The sequence below is a fragment of the Neltuma alba genome, unplaced genomic scaffold (assembly GCF_004799145.2).
Source record: "Neltuma alba isolate B1F8T4 unplaced genomic scaffold, ASM479914v2 tig00012044_pilon, whole genome shotgun sequence".
In the NCBI taxonomy this organism is placed as follows: Eukaryota; Viridiplantae; Streptophyta; class Magnoliopsida; order Fabales; family Fabaceae; genus Neltuma; species Neltuma alba.
The window spans coordinates 164,639-180,821 of record NW_021636609.1 but is presented as its reverse complement, the minus strand read 5'-3'; the positions used below and the strand labels follow the sequence as shown (position 1 = coordinate 180,821).

Here is a 16,183-nt window from a genome sequence, read left to right as displayed (position 1 = left end):
ATATTAGTATAGGTTTTAATAAAAATTGATAAGCCAATAACAATAATTTTGGGTGAATGAATCTTTCTATGTAATTTTGTAATTTTTAAGGTTTTTCTTTTACAGTTTTTCAAAAATAAAAAAAAAAGCAAAAAAAAAAAAATTACCGATCACCTAACAAAAAAATTAAAAAAACGGAAGAGCAAGCTCATGGTAATTAATGAACCCGGCCGCCCCGAATCATTCCCTTTGATCATTTCGGGGGGGTGTTTCTGCTTCATAGCGCTCGCGCACGTTGGTTCGCTGCCCCTTCGAAATTTCAAGAAAAAAATCACTCCTTTTAGCTTTCTGAATCTCGATCACACCTAGAGGACGAAACTACTTACCCCTATTCCCCCTCCGTTCTCCTTCGCTGTGTGATTCGTGCTTTCTTCGTCTTCTTCAGTCACCTTCATTTCAGAGCAGGCCTTCCCTTGCATCATTCCAATCCCTAGCCGCCAGTGTTCTATCCCCGCTTCGCCGTGCAGCTTGTACTGGCGTCAAGAATTCGGGTATTGATCAGTCTTCTACAGCTACGCAATTGGTTTCCAATTTGTTTATACACGGGTTTGTTCTCTTGATTTTTTTGTTAGGCATCTGTAATTGGGCTATCCTATTTGGTTTTTGAGTGGACGGGGGAACTAAGGGGCTTCAAAGCGAGGAAAAAAGCGTTCTCTGATTTTGAATCTTGGATTAAGCATTTGTAGGTTCTATAGTTCTGATTGATAAAGGCCTAGTGAAATGAAGGTTTAAGATAGAAAATTGTTTATTTTTCGTTTTTAGTCCTTATAAGTTGATCCTCAACGACTAATTGGTTTCAGTGGTATGTCTTCCTGGGTCCGCGGGCATGCGTCGCTGACAATATGATGATGTCTGGATAGGTGATCAAATTTGATTAGTATTGAGGGAAAGAATATAACAAGGAAGAGAAAACAAAACTAAGATGACAGTAATTGAGAAATCGGCATTACCTGATCAGAACTCTCCAATCCCGCTCTATATCAGAAAGGGACGCCCTTAAGAAAGACTTTTAGCTGAACACGTCAGATGTTGGGAACATTACTTTGTCCGAAAGGAGTGGTGGCTACATAAATTTATCCTCAAAGTTGTTAGCTTTATTCTCCAACTATAAATGACAAAATAAATGCAAGGAGTACCTTAGAACCTTGCCTTACTGTTATAACCCCAGTGATCAGTCGGCCAAAAAATTCCAGAGTAGTAGGATAAAACAAACTTTTACAAGAAACACCAAAAAATGTTCTCCAAACATATCTTAGCCGTGTTGAAATGAAAAAATGAGTAGCTAGTGATCTTAGAGTTTGAAAAGTGTAGGATGCAGACATCAGGGAGAGTGCTGTGCGAAGTTTGTAAATTTGCAACTTTGTGGAGGTATTGATTCTACTAAACACTCTACCTCAGAAAAATCCTGGTCTTGCTAAATCGACCTGCTAGAAAATCTAGTTTAGCAACTGGGAATAACATTTGGGGGAGTAAACACTAGCAGAATCTTAAGCACAATGTCTTCCGTCCTTTAAAAGTGAGGTCTGCATAAAATCAATAGCACTAAGAATGGACTCCAAATCTAAACTTTCTCTAGCATTAAGATATTGATCGCTGTGAAAATTTTAAGCTTGGTTTTAATACTGCAAGATCAAATCTAGAAATAAGATGTGATGTTCAAATGATATTAAAATGCAAAAGCAAAAAAAAAAAAAAGAAAGAAAAAGAAAAAAGTAACTTGCTGGTCCTCCCATCCTTTGAAATGAGTGCCATGAAGCAGAATCCGTTGCATCAAACACAACCCTGAAATTTGCGAACTAAAATTTATGCAAGGCTGGTCACAGCCTTTCACCTTCCTTTGTTCATGAAAGTCTACAGATATCTTGTATTTTAAATAGTTCTGTTTGAAAATTGAAACTTGCTAACTAAAAATTGCAACTTACTGGTCCTTCATCTTCTTCTTCTTCTTCTTCTTCTTCTTCTTGTTTTTCCCTTTTTAATTAAAACCTTCTGCTAATTTTATATGCATGAATAAGTTGTTTTCGAACTTGATTATGTTAATATATTTTTAAGCTGGCATGCTTTTTTGGCCTTACAAATATATTGTCTAACATCCATTTTATGGTTGGGGGTTTTGGAATTGTAGGCTTATTGAGCGGATCTGATCATAGAGGTATCATCTTATTTTATTGAATATTTCATGTGTTTGCGCTATCAATGCCTTGCTGCTTCATTTTGAAGTCTAGCAATCCTTTTTATTAATAACGAATCTAGCAATCTTTTTTTTTACCTGTTGCAAAGATTCTGAATTGAATTTTTTAGTTTTCTAGGTCAGAGGGCCTGCTAGTTGAGGATGAATATGCAACAAGTTGGGCAGTCTAGATCCTGTAATGGATATGGCCGTAGAAAATCTGAAAGAGAAGGGGCAGCCAAGTCAGAGAATAAGATCTCATCTGGGAAGTCAAATGCCAACAGACTGGCAAGTACAGGTGAACCTCTGACCTTGATTACTTTCTATTTCCGTTTAGTTAACTTTGCTAATATTTCTTCTTATAGGTTTAGTGACCGGCAATATAGGAGATGGTCCTTCACATGACCGAGTAGTATATGTTACAACATGTCTTATTGGGCAGCAGGTGGAAGTGCATGTGAAAAATGGATCTATATACTCTGGAATATTTCATGCAACAAATGCTGAGAAAGATTTTGGTATGTTCGGTTAATTTTCCTTTTACATTTATTTTGTGCTAATCAAGAAATTTTTCTGGGTTTGTATAGATTTTGGCTTCCCTTGTTTCATTTTATTTTGTAACTGATAAACATTATGTATTGTTTAAATTATCGTGACTTTTCTTTAGGAATCATTTTAAAGATGGCTCGCATGACAAAGGATGGTTCATTGCGAGGACAGAAATCTGGCATAGAATCAGTATGCAAGGCTCCTTCGAAGACTTTAATTATACCTGGCAAAGAATTTGTACAAGTCATAGCTAAGGTTTGCCGCTTTTCATATTTGGAGCTATATCATTTCAGTTAAATGTCTTTGCCCCTGTGCATTTTTATTTCAATCCTGTCTAATTTATAGTCATTTAATTTAGTGGTGGAATATTTGTTGTTTAGAATCAGGTGACAACATTGTCAACTTGTTTATTGATCATATGTATATCAATCATGGCAGGGCGTTGCTGTTACTAGGGATGGCCTACTTAGTGAAGCTCACCATGAAATGTATCAGGACATCACTGTTGATTCAGTAATATCACAATCACGTCATGTTGACTTAGAGAGAGAACTACAACCATGGGTGCCTGATGAAGACGATCCACAATGCCCCGAACTAGAAAACATCTTTGATGAAACTTGGAAGAGGTGTTTATTATTTTCAGTTTTATCCTTAAACAAGACAAATTTCTTTTACCAAGGAATTATTATTGCTTTTATTGAAACTGGGATCTTGACTCGCCACCCACTATGCATTTGAGTTCCTTTTCTTTTTCGTAGACCATAAAGTTATATGATAAATGACAATGGGTCCTTTCAATTTCTTCTCCAACAATGACACTTAATTTTGTAAAGAGATAAATACCCATTATGGGAAGCTCATTACTCAACTGGGTCCTGCCATTTAAGTTGGCTGAGCACAGTTTGTATCCTTCTCTCTGAAATTGTCCCTATCAATTTTAAAGAGAACTTGAGAGGATCCAAATTACCTATAAACTACAGTGTGTAACTTTTCAAGTGTGGAGGAAATAGTTACTTCAAATGAAGCCTTGGTTTTGGTGCTATGTGTTCTAATTTTATGTCAGTAGAGGAAAAAGCTCAGTTGTATCCACATGGTGTCTCATGTTATTGTCAGAGGTCCAGATGTTTGTCGATTCCAAGAAATTCTGCCTGAGGAATTGTTAAAAGGTCAATGATATATGTACTATTTGGTTGTAGGTATATTCTTGAAATGGCAAACAGGGGAATTATGAAATAGGGGGGTTTTTATGTGTGTTCTTTAAATTGTAACATGAATCTAAATTAAGCTTACCACATTGGGACTATCTCTATCCGTATCAAGGTTCTCCTCAAATTTTTCTCTTTCTATTTGTGATTTATTTAAAGATTCTTCATTTTGTTTTACATGACAATTATTATCCTTATTTCTAAAAGGGGCTGGGATCAGTTTGAAACAAACAAAACGTTGTTTGGTGTAAAAAGCACGTTCAATGAAGAACTTTATACCACAAAGCTTGAGAAAGGTCCTCAGACAAGAGAGTTGGAAAAGCAAGCTTTAAGAATTGCAAGAGAAATTGAGGGTGAGGATACCCAAGATCTTCATCTGGCAGAGGTTAGTGTTGTTTTAGTGCTTTTCTTGTTTTCATTTCCTTTTCTTTCACTATTGTGACTTTCTGTCCTCTTTGTTCTTGTCTGCTGAATTCCTCAAATAATGTTCATGATTTTTTTCCCGACAGGAAAGAGGCCTTTATCTACATAAGAATTTTGATATTGATGAAGAGACTAGATTCTCTTCAGTCTATAGGGATAAAGGGGTTTATGACAGTGGCTATGATGAGAATGAGGATATTCTGTCAGATTCACGCAATTCTGAAACCTTTGGAGATACAGTTGCTTCAGTTGTTATGAGATCTAGTGAATCAAGTGATGGGAAAGATGATGATGGAGTTAGAACACCATCGAATTCATCCTCCAAGGTATCTTCGTAATAATTTATTTTATTGTTAAACCCTAATACAACAACAATAACAACAACAAGAAGCTTTATCGCATTAGGCGAGGTTGGCCACATGGATCATATGGTGCCATTGTGTTTTATTAACAACCAAATCTTTGAATCTGTTGTTAGCCAAAAGGTCTCATTTAGTAACTTCAATGAGTGTTTTCTTCAGTTTTCCTCTAACCTTTTTTGAAAGTCTATACTATCTAATCTACCCTCCCAAATAGTTTAACTCTGGATTGTCCTTGTGGGTATATCAACTCAGGGATTTTAAATTTGGACACATCCAATGATAAGTGGGTCCTTTTGTCGTAAGTTCTTGGGTGCTCAAATCATGCCCTTTTGTTGACTCGATTGAGCATTGTGATATATTCATCTCTTATAGTGAGAGAGAATTTATGTAGGAGGTTATCATTAATTGCCTTGAATTTAAGTTACTGGACTTGTAACTGTCATAATCTTTTTACTTAATCTTGCTTCGAAACTCTTTAAAGAGAAATAGTGAAACACAATACAATGCTGGGAATTTAGGCATAAGCGTTGATGCCTTATTTATTTCTTTATGGATTGTTGATAGTTTTGTTGAAGCTGAAGTTAAAGTGTCCTTTTGTTTTTGGGGAATTGATGAAGTGTACGGTCTCTGCTGTGGCTAGAACTATTTGCAGTCACAGTTTTATTGTAAAAAGCACCTTGGAAAGTATTGACAAAAAAGGCAGCATATTGCTGGCTATCTTTTTGTGAGTTTATTTGTGATATCTGAATGAAGTAGCTCTGCTTGCAAGGTGTGCTAAAAGTTCCAAGTCCTTGTACGCTTATGAAATTAGTATAGCTTTAGAAGATAATTGCATTACTAAGAGGCATAAATTAGTTGTGTCTAACAGCTTTCACTGTTGAATATTCCTCTTCTGAATTTTTGCTTCCGCCTTCTCCCTCTCTTTCACTTAGTAACTTCCCTGTTTTCTTGTTTCATCTTATTATACTATGTTTTGTGGGTCTGCAGGATTTACCACAATCATCTCAGTCAAGTAATGGTGTGGATTTAGGCCGTGCTGGTTCTCACAATCTTGCTAATCATTTAGCATCTGAACTCCCTGCAAAAAGTGACCCTACTTCAGATGCTGAATGCAGGTTTCTGTTAAGTTCTTTCTTGTTACTCGTTTCCACTGTAAAAATTGTTTTACTCAAGCATGGCTTTCTAGAAAATAAAATCTTCTATTTCTTTGGTAACAAATTATCTAGCACTCGATGCTACCAACTAATTCAAAGTCGAACAGAATTAGGCCCCAATTGGGAGGTAACTCTCCTAATGTGGGGCCTTTTTTTTTTTTTAATTCACAAAATTCAAATCTGAGACCTTGCTTAAGTGGCGCGTAGTCATTTACCACTCAGCCCAACTGGAGTTGATTCAAAAAATAAAAATTTTCATGACAACTGTGTGATGAATTCATATTCAACAAACTTTCAGGGTTCAGGGGAACTCGCATAATGATCTGCATGGAGCCATTGACAGTAGCAAGGGAGAAAATCAGATAGTGAGTTGAAGTTACTTGTAAATACCTCATACAAGAGAATTAGTTCAGAGGCTCTAAATTGAGATACTCTCTTCTTTTGTGTAATTGATGCAGGAACCTGGGGATGTTGAACCGTCAAAATCCAAGGGTTTGTGAACTTTCCATCTGAGCTCTCTGCGGTTTAAGTAATTTAAAAAGCATTGTGCCTTTAATAACATGGAAAAAATTAAAATTACTCCTCACTTTTTTTGGGGGTTATGTTAATTGTCTCTTCCCCCTTAAAGGAAGTGTTGAATCTTTCTGTCTGCACTCATTGGTACTCTTGCGTGGCAGAACTCACCTGTACTTGAAATGTATGTTACTCTGACTTGGGTAAAATTTTTTGCAGACTTACAGTCATCACACAACTTGAAGAAAAATGACCCTGATACTGGGGCATTGTCTTCAAATGAGGCCTCTCGTGCCCCTTCGTCTCATATTTCATCAAAGACTTCTGAAAAGACAGGTTTGCCTGGTGATTTGATTGATGGTTCAGCATCTGAGGAAGGTAAAGGGGAAACAAATTCTTTAAAATCGTTTGGAATAACTGCCAGTTCCACATCAACTCGTACAGATTGTGTGAAAGGTGTCGCAGCATCTCCTGGTCCTGGTCTGTCACCAAGTTCTTCAGTAGGTTCATTATCTTCTGAAAAATCAACACTGAATCCCAACGCAAAGGTCTGAAAGTTCAAGATTTGAATTTTTCAAAAGAAAAATCGGAATAACTGATATTGTTATTTTATACTAAAGATACATCACTGAACTGCCCCTTTTTTTTTTTTCCCTCCCCTATATGCTGCTATCAGGAGTTCAAGCTCAATCCAAATGCAAAGAGTTTCGTTCCATCTCCATCACCAGTTAGGTCTCTCTCACAGGTGTCTGATGGCTCCTTCTATTACCCAACTAATGTAACTACTGTACCGCATATGCCTGCCATGCCCATGGAACTTGGAGTAAGTATTCCATGGTGAGGTATCATGTCAAGTTTATAATGGGCTTCCACCTGATAGGGTCTTGGCCTTTTCAGACATCCGTCCAAAAGAGACTGCTATAGGTTTTATTGTTGTGCTAGAATATTTTATTAATTCTAAGATCTATTGTAGTTCATTGACCAAAGTTCCAAGACCCCCCCCCCGGTTTTTTTTTTTGTTAATAATGAAAGGCTATGAAAAAGCCATAACAAGAGATAAAAAGACAAAATAGAATAAGTACTTTGTTCATGTAACTCAAGCAATCCTCTTCAACTTAAGGACCTGTTTGGTTCCATTCTGGATTGCCATGGGAATGGTAATCTTGATTGCATTACCTTGGTAAGTGTGTTTGGTTGCCTTTTATGCTGGTAATGGTAATCATGATACCAAAACTTTGGTAATCCCCATTCGTAGCCCCCACCATATGAATCCCCATTACCATCCTCTACCATGTTCTGAAAATCAGACTTGCCCCCAATATTACTTCATACACACTCACAGCATATTCTTTGATGCCCTGCCTCCGCCTCCACGTCCTCTGCTCTGACCACAGTAGAGCCTCCTTCCCCAACTCTGATGCCAATGCTGACAAAGCCCAACCAAGTTCGTCATTAGCAGCCCCTCCTCCATTGTGACCCCACTTTTATCCCTCATCAACTTCCATCCTCATTCTCCTTTCTCCATTCTCATTATCACACTGTCCTTCCTCTCAGTATCACACACTTCCTCATCGCAGGTCCATCTTCATGTTCGCCAATTACCATATTCAAGTGCACACCAGACTTAAAACCTTCACCTCCGGTGGAGGAATCTTCTTTGATACCGTTAGCTCCAATTGCAGCTTTCCCTATGCCAGTGGAGCATAAGCTTTTTCATCCTCAACGGCCCCTTCCACCATCGCTATCCTACCTCTGTCCCCTGTGTACTTCCACCAGCATTTGCACTCGCCATTGTCCATCTTTGCACCACTGTATTTGTGTTCCAGATCTGAGTTTCAGGTCGTTTGGCAAAAGAAAAAAAATTGTGCGCTTGAGAGTTGAGATTCAATTTTAATGTTGTGTCAGTTGGTTGTTAGAGAAAGAAATATGATGATTTGTGTAGCACAACCTATGTCTGCCGGGGGTGAAGAATGAAGGAGGAGGAAGGGAGAAATTGTGTGGAGGCATGGTGGTCTTTTCATTCTTTTTTAATATAATTAAATTGAAAATTAATTTTATCACAACATTCTTTGATGTCATACCAAACAAAGCTATGGTAATTAATATTGTATTGCACTGCATTATCAAAAGGGTATGCAATTGAACCAAATAAGCCTTAAGGGACTAGGGACTGCTGGTTGGTTTTTCAGGACTAAGACCTAGGAGTTATTAAAGGATTGATGAATCTCTTTTCTGCTTTGATGCATCTCACAGCCATGACCAAGTTGCATGTTTCTTGCAGATGGGACATGCATTTGCTGGGCCGCAACCTGTCGTGTATAATCCACAAGTAGCACAAATGTCGTCACAAGCATATTTCCATCCAAATGGATCACAGGTAGGATATTGCTTGCAGTTTTTTACTGGTATCCATGTTAAACGAACAATGCTGCTTCCGAGTAGATGCTTACTATTTGTTGATTCGCAGTATGGACAGCTTCTTGGCCATCCTAGGCAAGTTTTGTACATGCCAGGTTATTTACCTGTAAGCACTTGACACTTTCTCCACCATTTTTAACTTTTATGTTTCCAACAATTAAAAGACATCCGCATCATGCTTTTGAAGATGTCTGTCAGCGTTTGAAGATGAACTGTTGAGATCACCCATCTTAATAATCTACTTGTCTTTAATGTAAGGGTTAGTTGAGGGTTGGATTTAGTTTTAAATATAAGATTTTAATCCATTTTGTCTTTTAAATTTATATCTATTGATCGTCAAGGGCTTCCACTAAAGAATAATTTTCAATGCACAGGATTAAAAAGTAGTTTAGAAAATCAACACATGTTTGTTACAAATAATTAACTTAGCTAATTTTCTTAATATCTCTAAATTAATTATTTAACTTTTATATCAAGGACCAGAGTTAATACTGTATATAGGGGGAGATGAAATTTCAATGGCTTAATAAAAGATCGTGGGATGTAAATTTGAACCATACATACAATCCATTATTATCTACCTTGACTAATCGGATGTCTGATGTCAGGTGTGGAAATTTATCCTCTCTGTTACAATATTTATTATCTGTTTATGATCGTTACTTATGTGATTTTCCTGATTGATTATGATACAGGAAACGCCTTATAAGGGGCGGGATTACTAACAGTCTTGGCTGACAGCATTCTTGGCAAATTTGTTCCTTGCCTGAAATCAATAAACTCATAGTGGATGGGCTGAAGGATGGGGGACTCTTCAGCTTATAGGGAGATATTTTCATTAATATGTCTTTGTGTTTACTGGCAAACTGACTCATCCTGGAATATAATTTTATGGCATCTGTATTAACCCTCCCCCACATCTGGGGTTTCTTAGATTTCGGTCATTTAACGTCCTAACTCATATTGACCCCCTTTTTCTTAATTTTGTGCTGACATTTTATTTCAGTTTTCACAATTTTGCCATGAGTTATGTTTCATCTTCATATGATGACAATCGTTTTGCTCTGCCGTTCAGTCTGCTGATAGCAAGCATCCCATGAGATTCTGTTGTATTAAATTGTTAAAATTTTTGACAAATTGTATGTGAGGATAAGATATCAGCTAATTATTATTATAACGAGTTCAAGTTTTGTAATTATTGAGGTGAGTTCTTTGCAAGCGGGTGTGGTTTTTTGTCTGTATCTCGTGTATCAGCGTGCTTCAGTCCTTTCTTCGTGCATGTGCTCTCTGTACTCTCTTTTTGTATTTTCGTAATATATAATTATCCTTTTATTTAAAAAAAGTTTTTGTAACTATTGAGTTCATTTATGTTAAAGCTAGTCATGCAAAAGCTATTGTTGGGTATTGGTATTATGTTCCCAAAAATTTGAATGTTGGTTTTTATATAAAGCTAATTGCATTATTTTGTATGGTAGTGTTTTTCTAAATAAAATAAATAATAAAAAAGGATAAGATCGTGCCCCAGGTGTATCTACTTTCTAGAATGCTTCTTTATAATATTATTTATTAGATATTATATTATGTGTTAATTAATAAGTAATTCAGTCACTTTCATAGGCAACCTTAAAATAAAAAACAAGAAAGCAATAAGACAAGCAGTATTGTATGGACTTAACGTCAATTTTGTGAGTGAGTGTGACATGGTAGGTATATGATTAAGTGTTTTAAAGTATGAAATGAAAAGGACAACCACATTCCCACATCCAATTAAATATATTTGTCGCAGTTTCTAAAGCAGATTAGATGGCATCCTAATCCTTCATTATTAATAATTAATGGGTTACTTAACCTCACTGATCTGTACTAAGAAAAGCTAAAACTACAGGATGGCGAAACAAAACAAAAAAAAAAATCTAAAACTGCAGACTTCAAAATCGAGATTTTTGCATCAAAATTTTTAAGGTTTAGAATTCTACATAAATCCTGTAAAATTTTAGCAGTAAGTCCCATTAAATTTAATAACGGATTTTTTATTCTTGAAAATAACTATAATTTTAAGATTTTTTTTTACTTGAGTTCGTTAACAATCTCCGTTTTTCATGTCAATTTTTCTTCCATTATTCCGTTGACCTTCATTTAATTGAACCTTTTAGTTTTTAAATGGCCCAAGAACATTTTTTTTTTCAAGTTTACCGATTAAATTATGTTTCATATTCATTTCTTTGACGGTCCAAATGAGCAGAATGATTATGCATGCCATACAATTTATTATGAGCATAAATGAAATTTTATGATGATTGATGAAGGATATCATAATGACCGCATATTTTTCTTCTACAAATTATATACTTGTTGATCATTATATTTTTTATAAATAAAATATTTCAAATAAGCTTATGTGTGTCTGTGGAGGGTTTTGTGTGGCTTTTTGTCGATGTACTGTGGGGCTGAGTGTTGCTGATTTTTTAACTTCATTATAGAATATCTGATGGCCAATCTAAAAGTTATTAAAAACCATAATTCAAATTGAATCTTTTCGTCCTACTTATAAGAGTTAGTTGACTAATTTAAGGAAATTAAAGAAAAAAATTAAGTTAGTTATTTGTAATAAATAGATGTTGTATTTTCTAAAATATCTTTACTAATCAAAGTGTATTAGCTAAAATTATTATTGTTAGAAGGACTATCTTGAAAAAATGTATAAATATAAGAGATGAAGTGTATTAGGATCTTATATTTAAGACTAAAATAAAAATAAAATAATGTCTTATATTAAGAATTGAAGGTAGTATCATTTTGTTTTTGTAAATAAAAAAAATTGGACGACCAATTTCGACTCATCACAAAACGACAACAATAGAGTACGACCAAACTAAAGAATTGAATTTTATATATGTGTGTGTATCCATATATGCTAAAAAGTAAAACTTTTCACTATTAGTAATGATAATGTAATTTAATTATAAAAAATCTCGGTTCTTCGCCCCTTAATGTTTACTCTTTAATAATGAAGAAAAAGAATGGAGATGATAGGAAGATGGAGGTAGGGGTGGGGACGAGTGAAAGGTTGTTCTTTGGGGCGTTGATACTCAGCCTGGTTCAGTCGTTGTAGGAGACGAGGTGCCTTCGATTCTTGTCACTGAAGCCGATACGTTCAATAAACCAAATACAAGAAAAAAAAAAAAGGAATATCTTTACTAGTTTTGGAGGAAGGAGACATGCAAGGTTCTGGATTTCAGCGTAACCCATTTCTTCTTCCGCTTTAATTTACTTCGTTTCCGAGGTATCTAGAACTCTTTTTTGGAGCTTTTTTTAATGTCTTTTCTCCTCTGTTTGTTAAGTTTGTGTTTTTACTTGATATGGTAGTGAATATGCGTTCATGTGGGATTTGGAGCTTTTATTAGATAGTGGGATTTCTTGTTATGGTTCAGTCTCGTGTTTGATGATGGTTGGTGCGTTATTGTTCTTCTGAGGAACAGTTTTTGTTTCTTATTTCATGAATATTCTGGGTATTGCCTATTTGTGAAACGTTTTTCCGATTTTGGCAAGGTGCTTTAAATCAAGGTAAGTCCTTGGAGATGGAATTCCTCTTCATTTAATAACTTCATCCATATTTTCATGTTCCAGGTTTTTGTTCCTTTTTCTTATGTTTTCTTTGTTCCCATGCATTCTGCACTTCGTACTTTGTTCTTGTTCAATTATACTTTTTCTCATTTCGTTTGGTTGCTTTTTCACGGTAGTAGGGTTTCTTAACCAAGAAATTTCTTAACCTCTTAATTCTCAGTATTTTATTTGCTGGCGTACCTTTTTGATTGAATGAAGTACGAGTTCCATGCTTACCAAGTTTTTCAGTAAAGTGGTCAAAGGTAAATTAGGGAAAAAATGGAACTCCTTTAAAGTCCTTAACGAGTCTGTTGATCCGTCTTTGCTTCAACTTGAAAGTTTTGGCTGTTTTGATTAGCGTGGGGGTCACTAGGAATATTAAACAGATATCCTCCTTTGACATACTACCTTGTTCTTCTTCGAGTAGACCTAAGATCAATACTACTTTGCGATCGTTGAAAATGTTGCTTGTGTGTAATTATTGATTTGTTATTTTCTATTCACTATCTCCATGTTCTTATGCCCTAATTTCTTTTTCAGTAATCTTTTCGTGCAGATATCGGTTTCGTTCTCCTACAATCTGTCACTTTGCTTGTGCTCAAGCATTCTTTGCCTGGCCGCAATTACTCTAAATTGCCATTAAACTAGTTGCTGCTTGAAATTGTTTAGCTATTTTTAGGTGCATTTAACTTGACATGTTTTTGGTTTGGTGTGTTTTGATTAGTCAAAATTTCTCCTGCAATTAGGTGATGTTCTGCATCATTTTGGTCGGAATTAATAATTGCAACGACTATCTAGTAGGTATACTACATTGAGTAGTGGTGGCTGATGATTGAAAAAGCAGTAACCAAATCCAGATTTCCACTCATGTTATTTTGAAGCTATTTTAACAGGTAAGGTCCGAACCATAGTGAGAAAGATTATGGTGTATGTTCTGCCCATTCAACATGTCATGTTTTTGGTTGCTCATCATGGAGGAGTCCTTCTGCATTTGATGTCCAGAAATCATCTGCTTCCAAGAGTTTAAGCTTGAAAATGGGAGTTCTGCCACAACAACGTCATAATACAAAGCCATTGAGTTTCCAGTTTCAAGATCAGGATTCATCTTCTACTCAATCAACTGGTCAATCTTATCCAGAAGATGGTTCAGCTCAATCAGGTATTTGCTGTAACTTCTTTATATGTAATTCTGAATTTTGTGCTTTTGAACTGGTTACTGCATTTCTTTTATCTAGTGACAAACATCTGACGGTGAAGTTGCTAGAGTACTTACTACATGTTCTCAAAGGAAATGAAGTAAAGCAAATACATGATCATGATCCTATTGTCTGAATAATATCTCCTTTCTCGGCATAAACAGTCAGATGATTATGATATCCATATGATATTATGCTTTTCTTTAAAGTTTAATTTGGCTTGAGATAACTAGTCAGAAACTCTTCTCAAATACTTTGGCTTGTTACTTTATGGGCGTTTGTTCTGCTTTGGTTGGTAGGTCAAATTTCTATCCGGTGTAGCAGTTCTTCTGCACGCTCAAAATGTGTTGATAGTGGAGGTGGTCTCATCAGGTCATCATTGGGGAGTCAGAGTTTTTGTTTTCCTCCTTTCCAAGTGGATCATAACCAATCAATTGTATGTAGATACATGTATATGTTTTGGTGAGCATGAGAGATAGGTGATACTGATAATTTTTCTTTGGTCATCTGCATTTCAGGCTCATATAGCATTTCGCCATGCTGAACCATACTTTGATGGTGTGCTTGCTGCTTATGGGCCACAGTCTAAGGCAAGATGTTATGATTTATTCTTTTTCTTTTTCACTGTTATTTTTGTCTCCTTCTTTTACAGTATATGGGTATTAGCCATAAAAATAAATCGTAGGATATCATTTTATTCCAGAAATTTGTTGGCATCAGATTGATGGTTTGGTTTTGAAAGTTTTTTCATATTCTGGGGAAAGCCTTTATCCTAGTGTGCTTAGAATGGGTTAGTCCTGGATTCTTACCGTCTTTGGTGTTAGTAGTTAATTTGTCAAATTTGTGGTGCTAGAGATAATTTGCCGGCCTTACAGATTCTTATTTTTAATAAAGTAGGTCAATGAAGTATCTTTCCATTTAATTAAGTTTCTTAAGTTCCCGTTCCTGCATCCCCTTTGTTCTGATTCTTTGTACGCTTTTCTTTGTCATTAACATGATTCTTTATAGTGGGGGAGTTGTTTTACAGTAACTTTTGATATTAAATGATACTATATACGTGTGTGCGTATGTGTGTGTGTGTGAATGGTTATTCCTGTTGACCTTTATCTCAATGACAGAGGAAAGTGGACTATTCACCCACAATAGAGTTGTTTATTCTTGTGTTCGACTCATCGGATTCTTGCATGACGTGTTTGTGCTCTAAATTAATTATTGCTCTAAAAGAACTCTGTTGCCAAATTCTGAAATATATATACTGCAAAAATGTCACCAGATTCATCAGGCCCAACTCATGGGATTAACTTCTGTTCGAGTTCCTCTTCCTTTTGATCTGACAGAAGAACCAATATACGTGAACGCAAAGCAGTACCATGCTATTCTGAGGCGTAGACAGTATCGTGCCAAACTCGAAGCACAGAACAAACTCACCAAAGCTCGGAAAGTAAGTCCAGTTTTCTTTAACTTCCTAAGCATCTCAAAAGCATGGTACTGGATGCTATGATTATATGCTTGGATAAGACAACAGCAGCAATTTATTTGTTTTTCTTTAAAGGATGCTATGATTATATGCTTCTGCAGCCATATCTTCACGAGTCCCGGCATCTGCATGCATTAAGGAGGGCTAGAGGTTCTGGTGGTCGCTTTCTCAACAGCAAACAACTCCAGGAAGCAAGCCTCAAAACAGACAGTCTTGGCCTGAAAGTTTCGGAAGGTACCAGGTTGAACCTAGGTGGAAATATGTCGGAATCCAAAAATCATGCTGATGTAGGAAACTACAGAGATGGGGCATGCCCCACAGGTTCTGATATCACCAGTGCATCCAATAGTGATGGCATGTTCCAGCAACATGAGTCCAGCTTCAGGCTCTCTAGCTACCCTCCTCACATTGGATGGAGCATGCACGGCTACTCAGCTGAACCCGGCGCCCGTGGAAGTGGTGGCGGGAATCAACAGCACGTGTCTGTCCTCATGTGATGACAGACACATGATTCTTCAGATGAGAAGATGAATATGGAAACTGCTTGTTTTCCCAATGGGAAGTCATCCTTGGCTCATTTATATACACACACTACGTATTCCTACACCTCGTGGTGTTCATGTCAGCTATCCCGGAACAATGATATGAACATCTTATTAGATATATTATGTGAAGTTGATTTGGTGTTTCTAAGTGTTTTGGCAAAGTAGAAGAACGTCTGGGGAATTATGCTGATGACTTGTGAAATATCAAATATGTCTTATGTTTGAGGATTGATGATGTATTGATTCTGGCTTGAATGAGACCTTTATTTCCTGGTGCTTCTGTGATATCTCATTTATGTTTTGGCTGAAAAATCGACCGGTGTGTTTTTTCTTTTTCCTTTTCCGCATCAGTCCTAAGCAAGTCTCTATGCAGAAGTTTTTGTGAGGATGGTATTTGATTTATAGTCAGCTTGGTTATCTGTTTGTGTGTGTGTGTGTGTGTGTGTGTGAGGATGGTATTTGATTTACAGTCAGCCTGGTAATCCATTTGTGTGTGTGTGGTGTGTGTGTGAATAGATTTTTGTTG

General features: G+C 36.3%; 2 protein-coding genes across 16 annotated transcripts; both read left to right on the top strand.

Annotated features, from left to right (window-relative positions):
- Window positions 1-259: 259 nt before the first annotated feature.
- Window positions 260-10,034, top strand: LOC114721507 (polyadenylate-binding protein-interacting protein 3). 9 transcript variants are annotated; one of them, XM_028907328.1, is made up of 16 exons: window positions 261-530; window positions 2,341-2,507; window positions 2,575-2,727; window positions 2,877-3,013; window positions 3,197-3,387; window positions 4,174-4,351; window positions 4,476-4,715; window positions 5,739-5,866; window positions 6,204-6,270; window positions 6,364-6,397; window positions 6,638-6,754; window positions 6,863-6,966; window positions 7,095-7,241; window positions 8,700-8,795; window positions 8,886-8,942; window positions 9,532-10,034. In XM_028907328.1, exons 2-16 carry the CDS (start codon window positions 2,372-2,374, stop codon window positions 9,559-9,561), a joined length of 1,815 nt encoding a protein of 604 aa, XP_028763161.1. In that variant the 5' UTR covers window positions 261-530; window positions 2,341-2,371; the 3' UTR covers window positions 9,562-10,034. The 9 variants fall into 9 exon arrangements, with proteins under 9 accessions (XP_028763159.1, XP_028763161.1, XP_028763160.1 ...); XM_028907327.1 differs by having other exon boundaries at window positions 5,739-5,872; XM_028907322.1 differs by adding an exon at window positions 2,165-2,191 and having other exon boundaries at window positions 2,349-2,507; window positions 5,739-5,872; window positions 6,638-6,966.
- Window positions 10,035-11,875: 1,841 nt separating this feature from the next.
- Window positions 11,876-15,969, top strand: LOC114721510 (nuclear transcription factor Y subunit A-3). 7 transcript variants are annotated; one of them, XM_028907333.1, is made up of 7 exons: window positions 11,876-12,119; window positions 13,241-13,332; window positions 13,442-13,598; window positions 13,935-14,071; window positions 14,154-14,225; window positions 14,909-15,076; window positions 15,214-15,969. In XM_028907333.1, the coding sequence occupies exons 3-7, from the start codon at window positions 13,475-13,477 to the stop codon at window positions 15,607-15,609; spliced, it is 897 nt and encodes a 298-aa protein (XP_028763166.1). In that variant the 5' UTR covers window positions 11,876-12,119; window positions 13,241-13,332; window positions 13,442-13,474; the 3' UTR covers window positions 15,610-15,969. The 7 variants fall into 7 exon arrangements, with proteins under 7 accessions (XP_028763166.1, XP_028763164.1, XP_028763169.1 ...); XM_028907331.1 differs by having other exon boundaries at window positions 13,238-13,332; XM_028907336.1 differs by lacking the exon at window positions 13,241-13,332 and having other exon boundaries at window positions 11,876-12,061; window positions 13,333-13,598.
- The last annotated feature ends 214 nt before the right edge of the window (window positions 15,970-16,183 follow it).

Coding starts and splice junctions, on each gene's coding strand:
- LOC114721507 (XM_028907321.1), top strand. CDS start 2,372: ATGAATATGCAACAAGTTGGGCAGTCTAGATCCTGTAATGGATATGGC. Junction 7,242..8,699: donor CCATGCCCATGGAACTTGGA/GTAAGTATTCCA, acceptor TGTTTCTTGCAG/ATGGGACATGCATTTGCTGG. Junction 8,796..8,885: donor TCCATCCAAATGGATCACAG/GTAGGATATTGC, acceptor GTTGATTCGCAG/TATGGACAGCTTCTTGGCCA.
- LOC114721510 (XM_028907336.1), top strand. CDS start 13,475: ATGGGAGTTCTGCCACAACAACGTCATAATACAAAGCCATTGAGTTTC. Junction 13,599..13,934: donor AGATGGTTCAGCTCAATCAG/GTATTTGCTGTA, acceptor TTTGGTTGGTAG/GTCAAATTTCTATCCGGTGT. Junction 14,226..14,908: donor CTTATGGGCCACAGTCTAAG/GCAAGATGTTAT, acceptor AAATGTCACCAG/ATTCATCAGGCCCAACTCAT.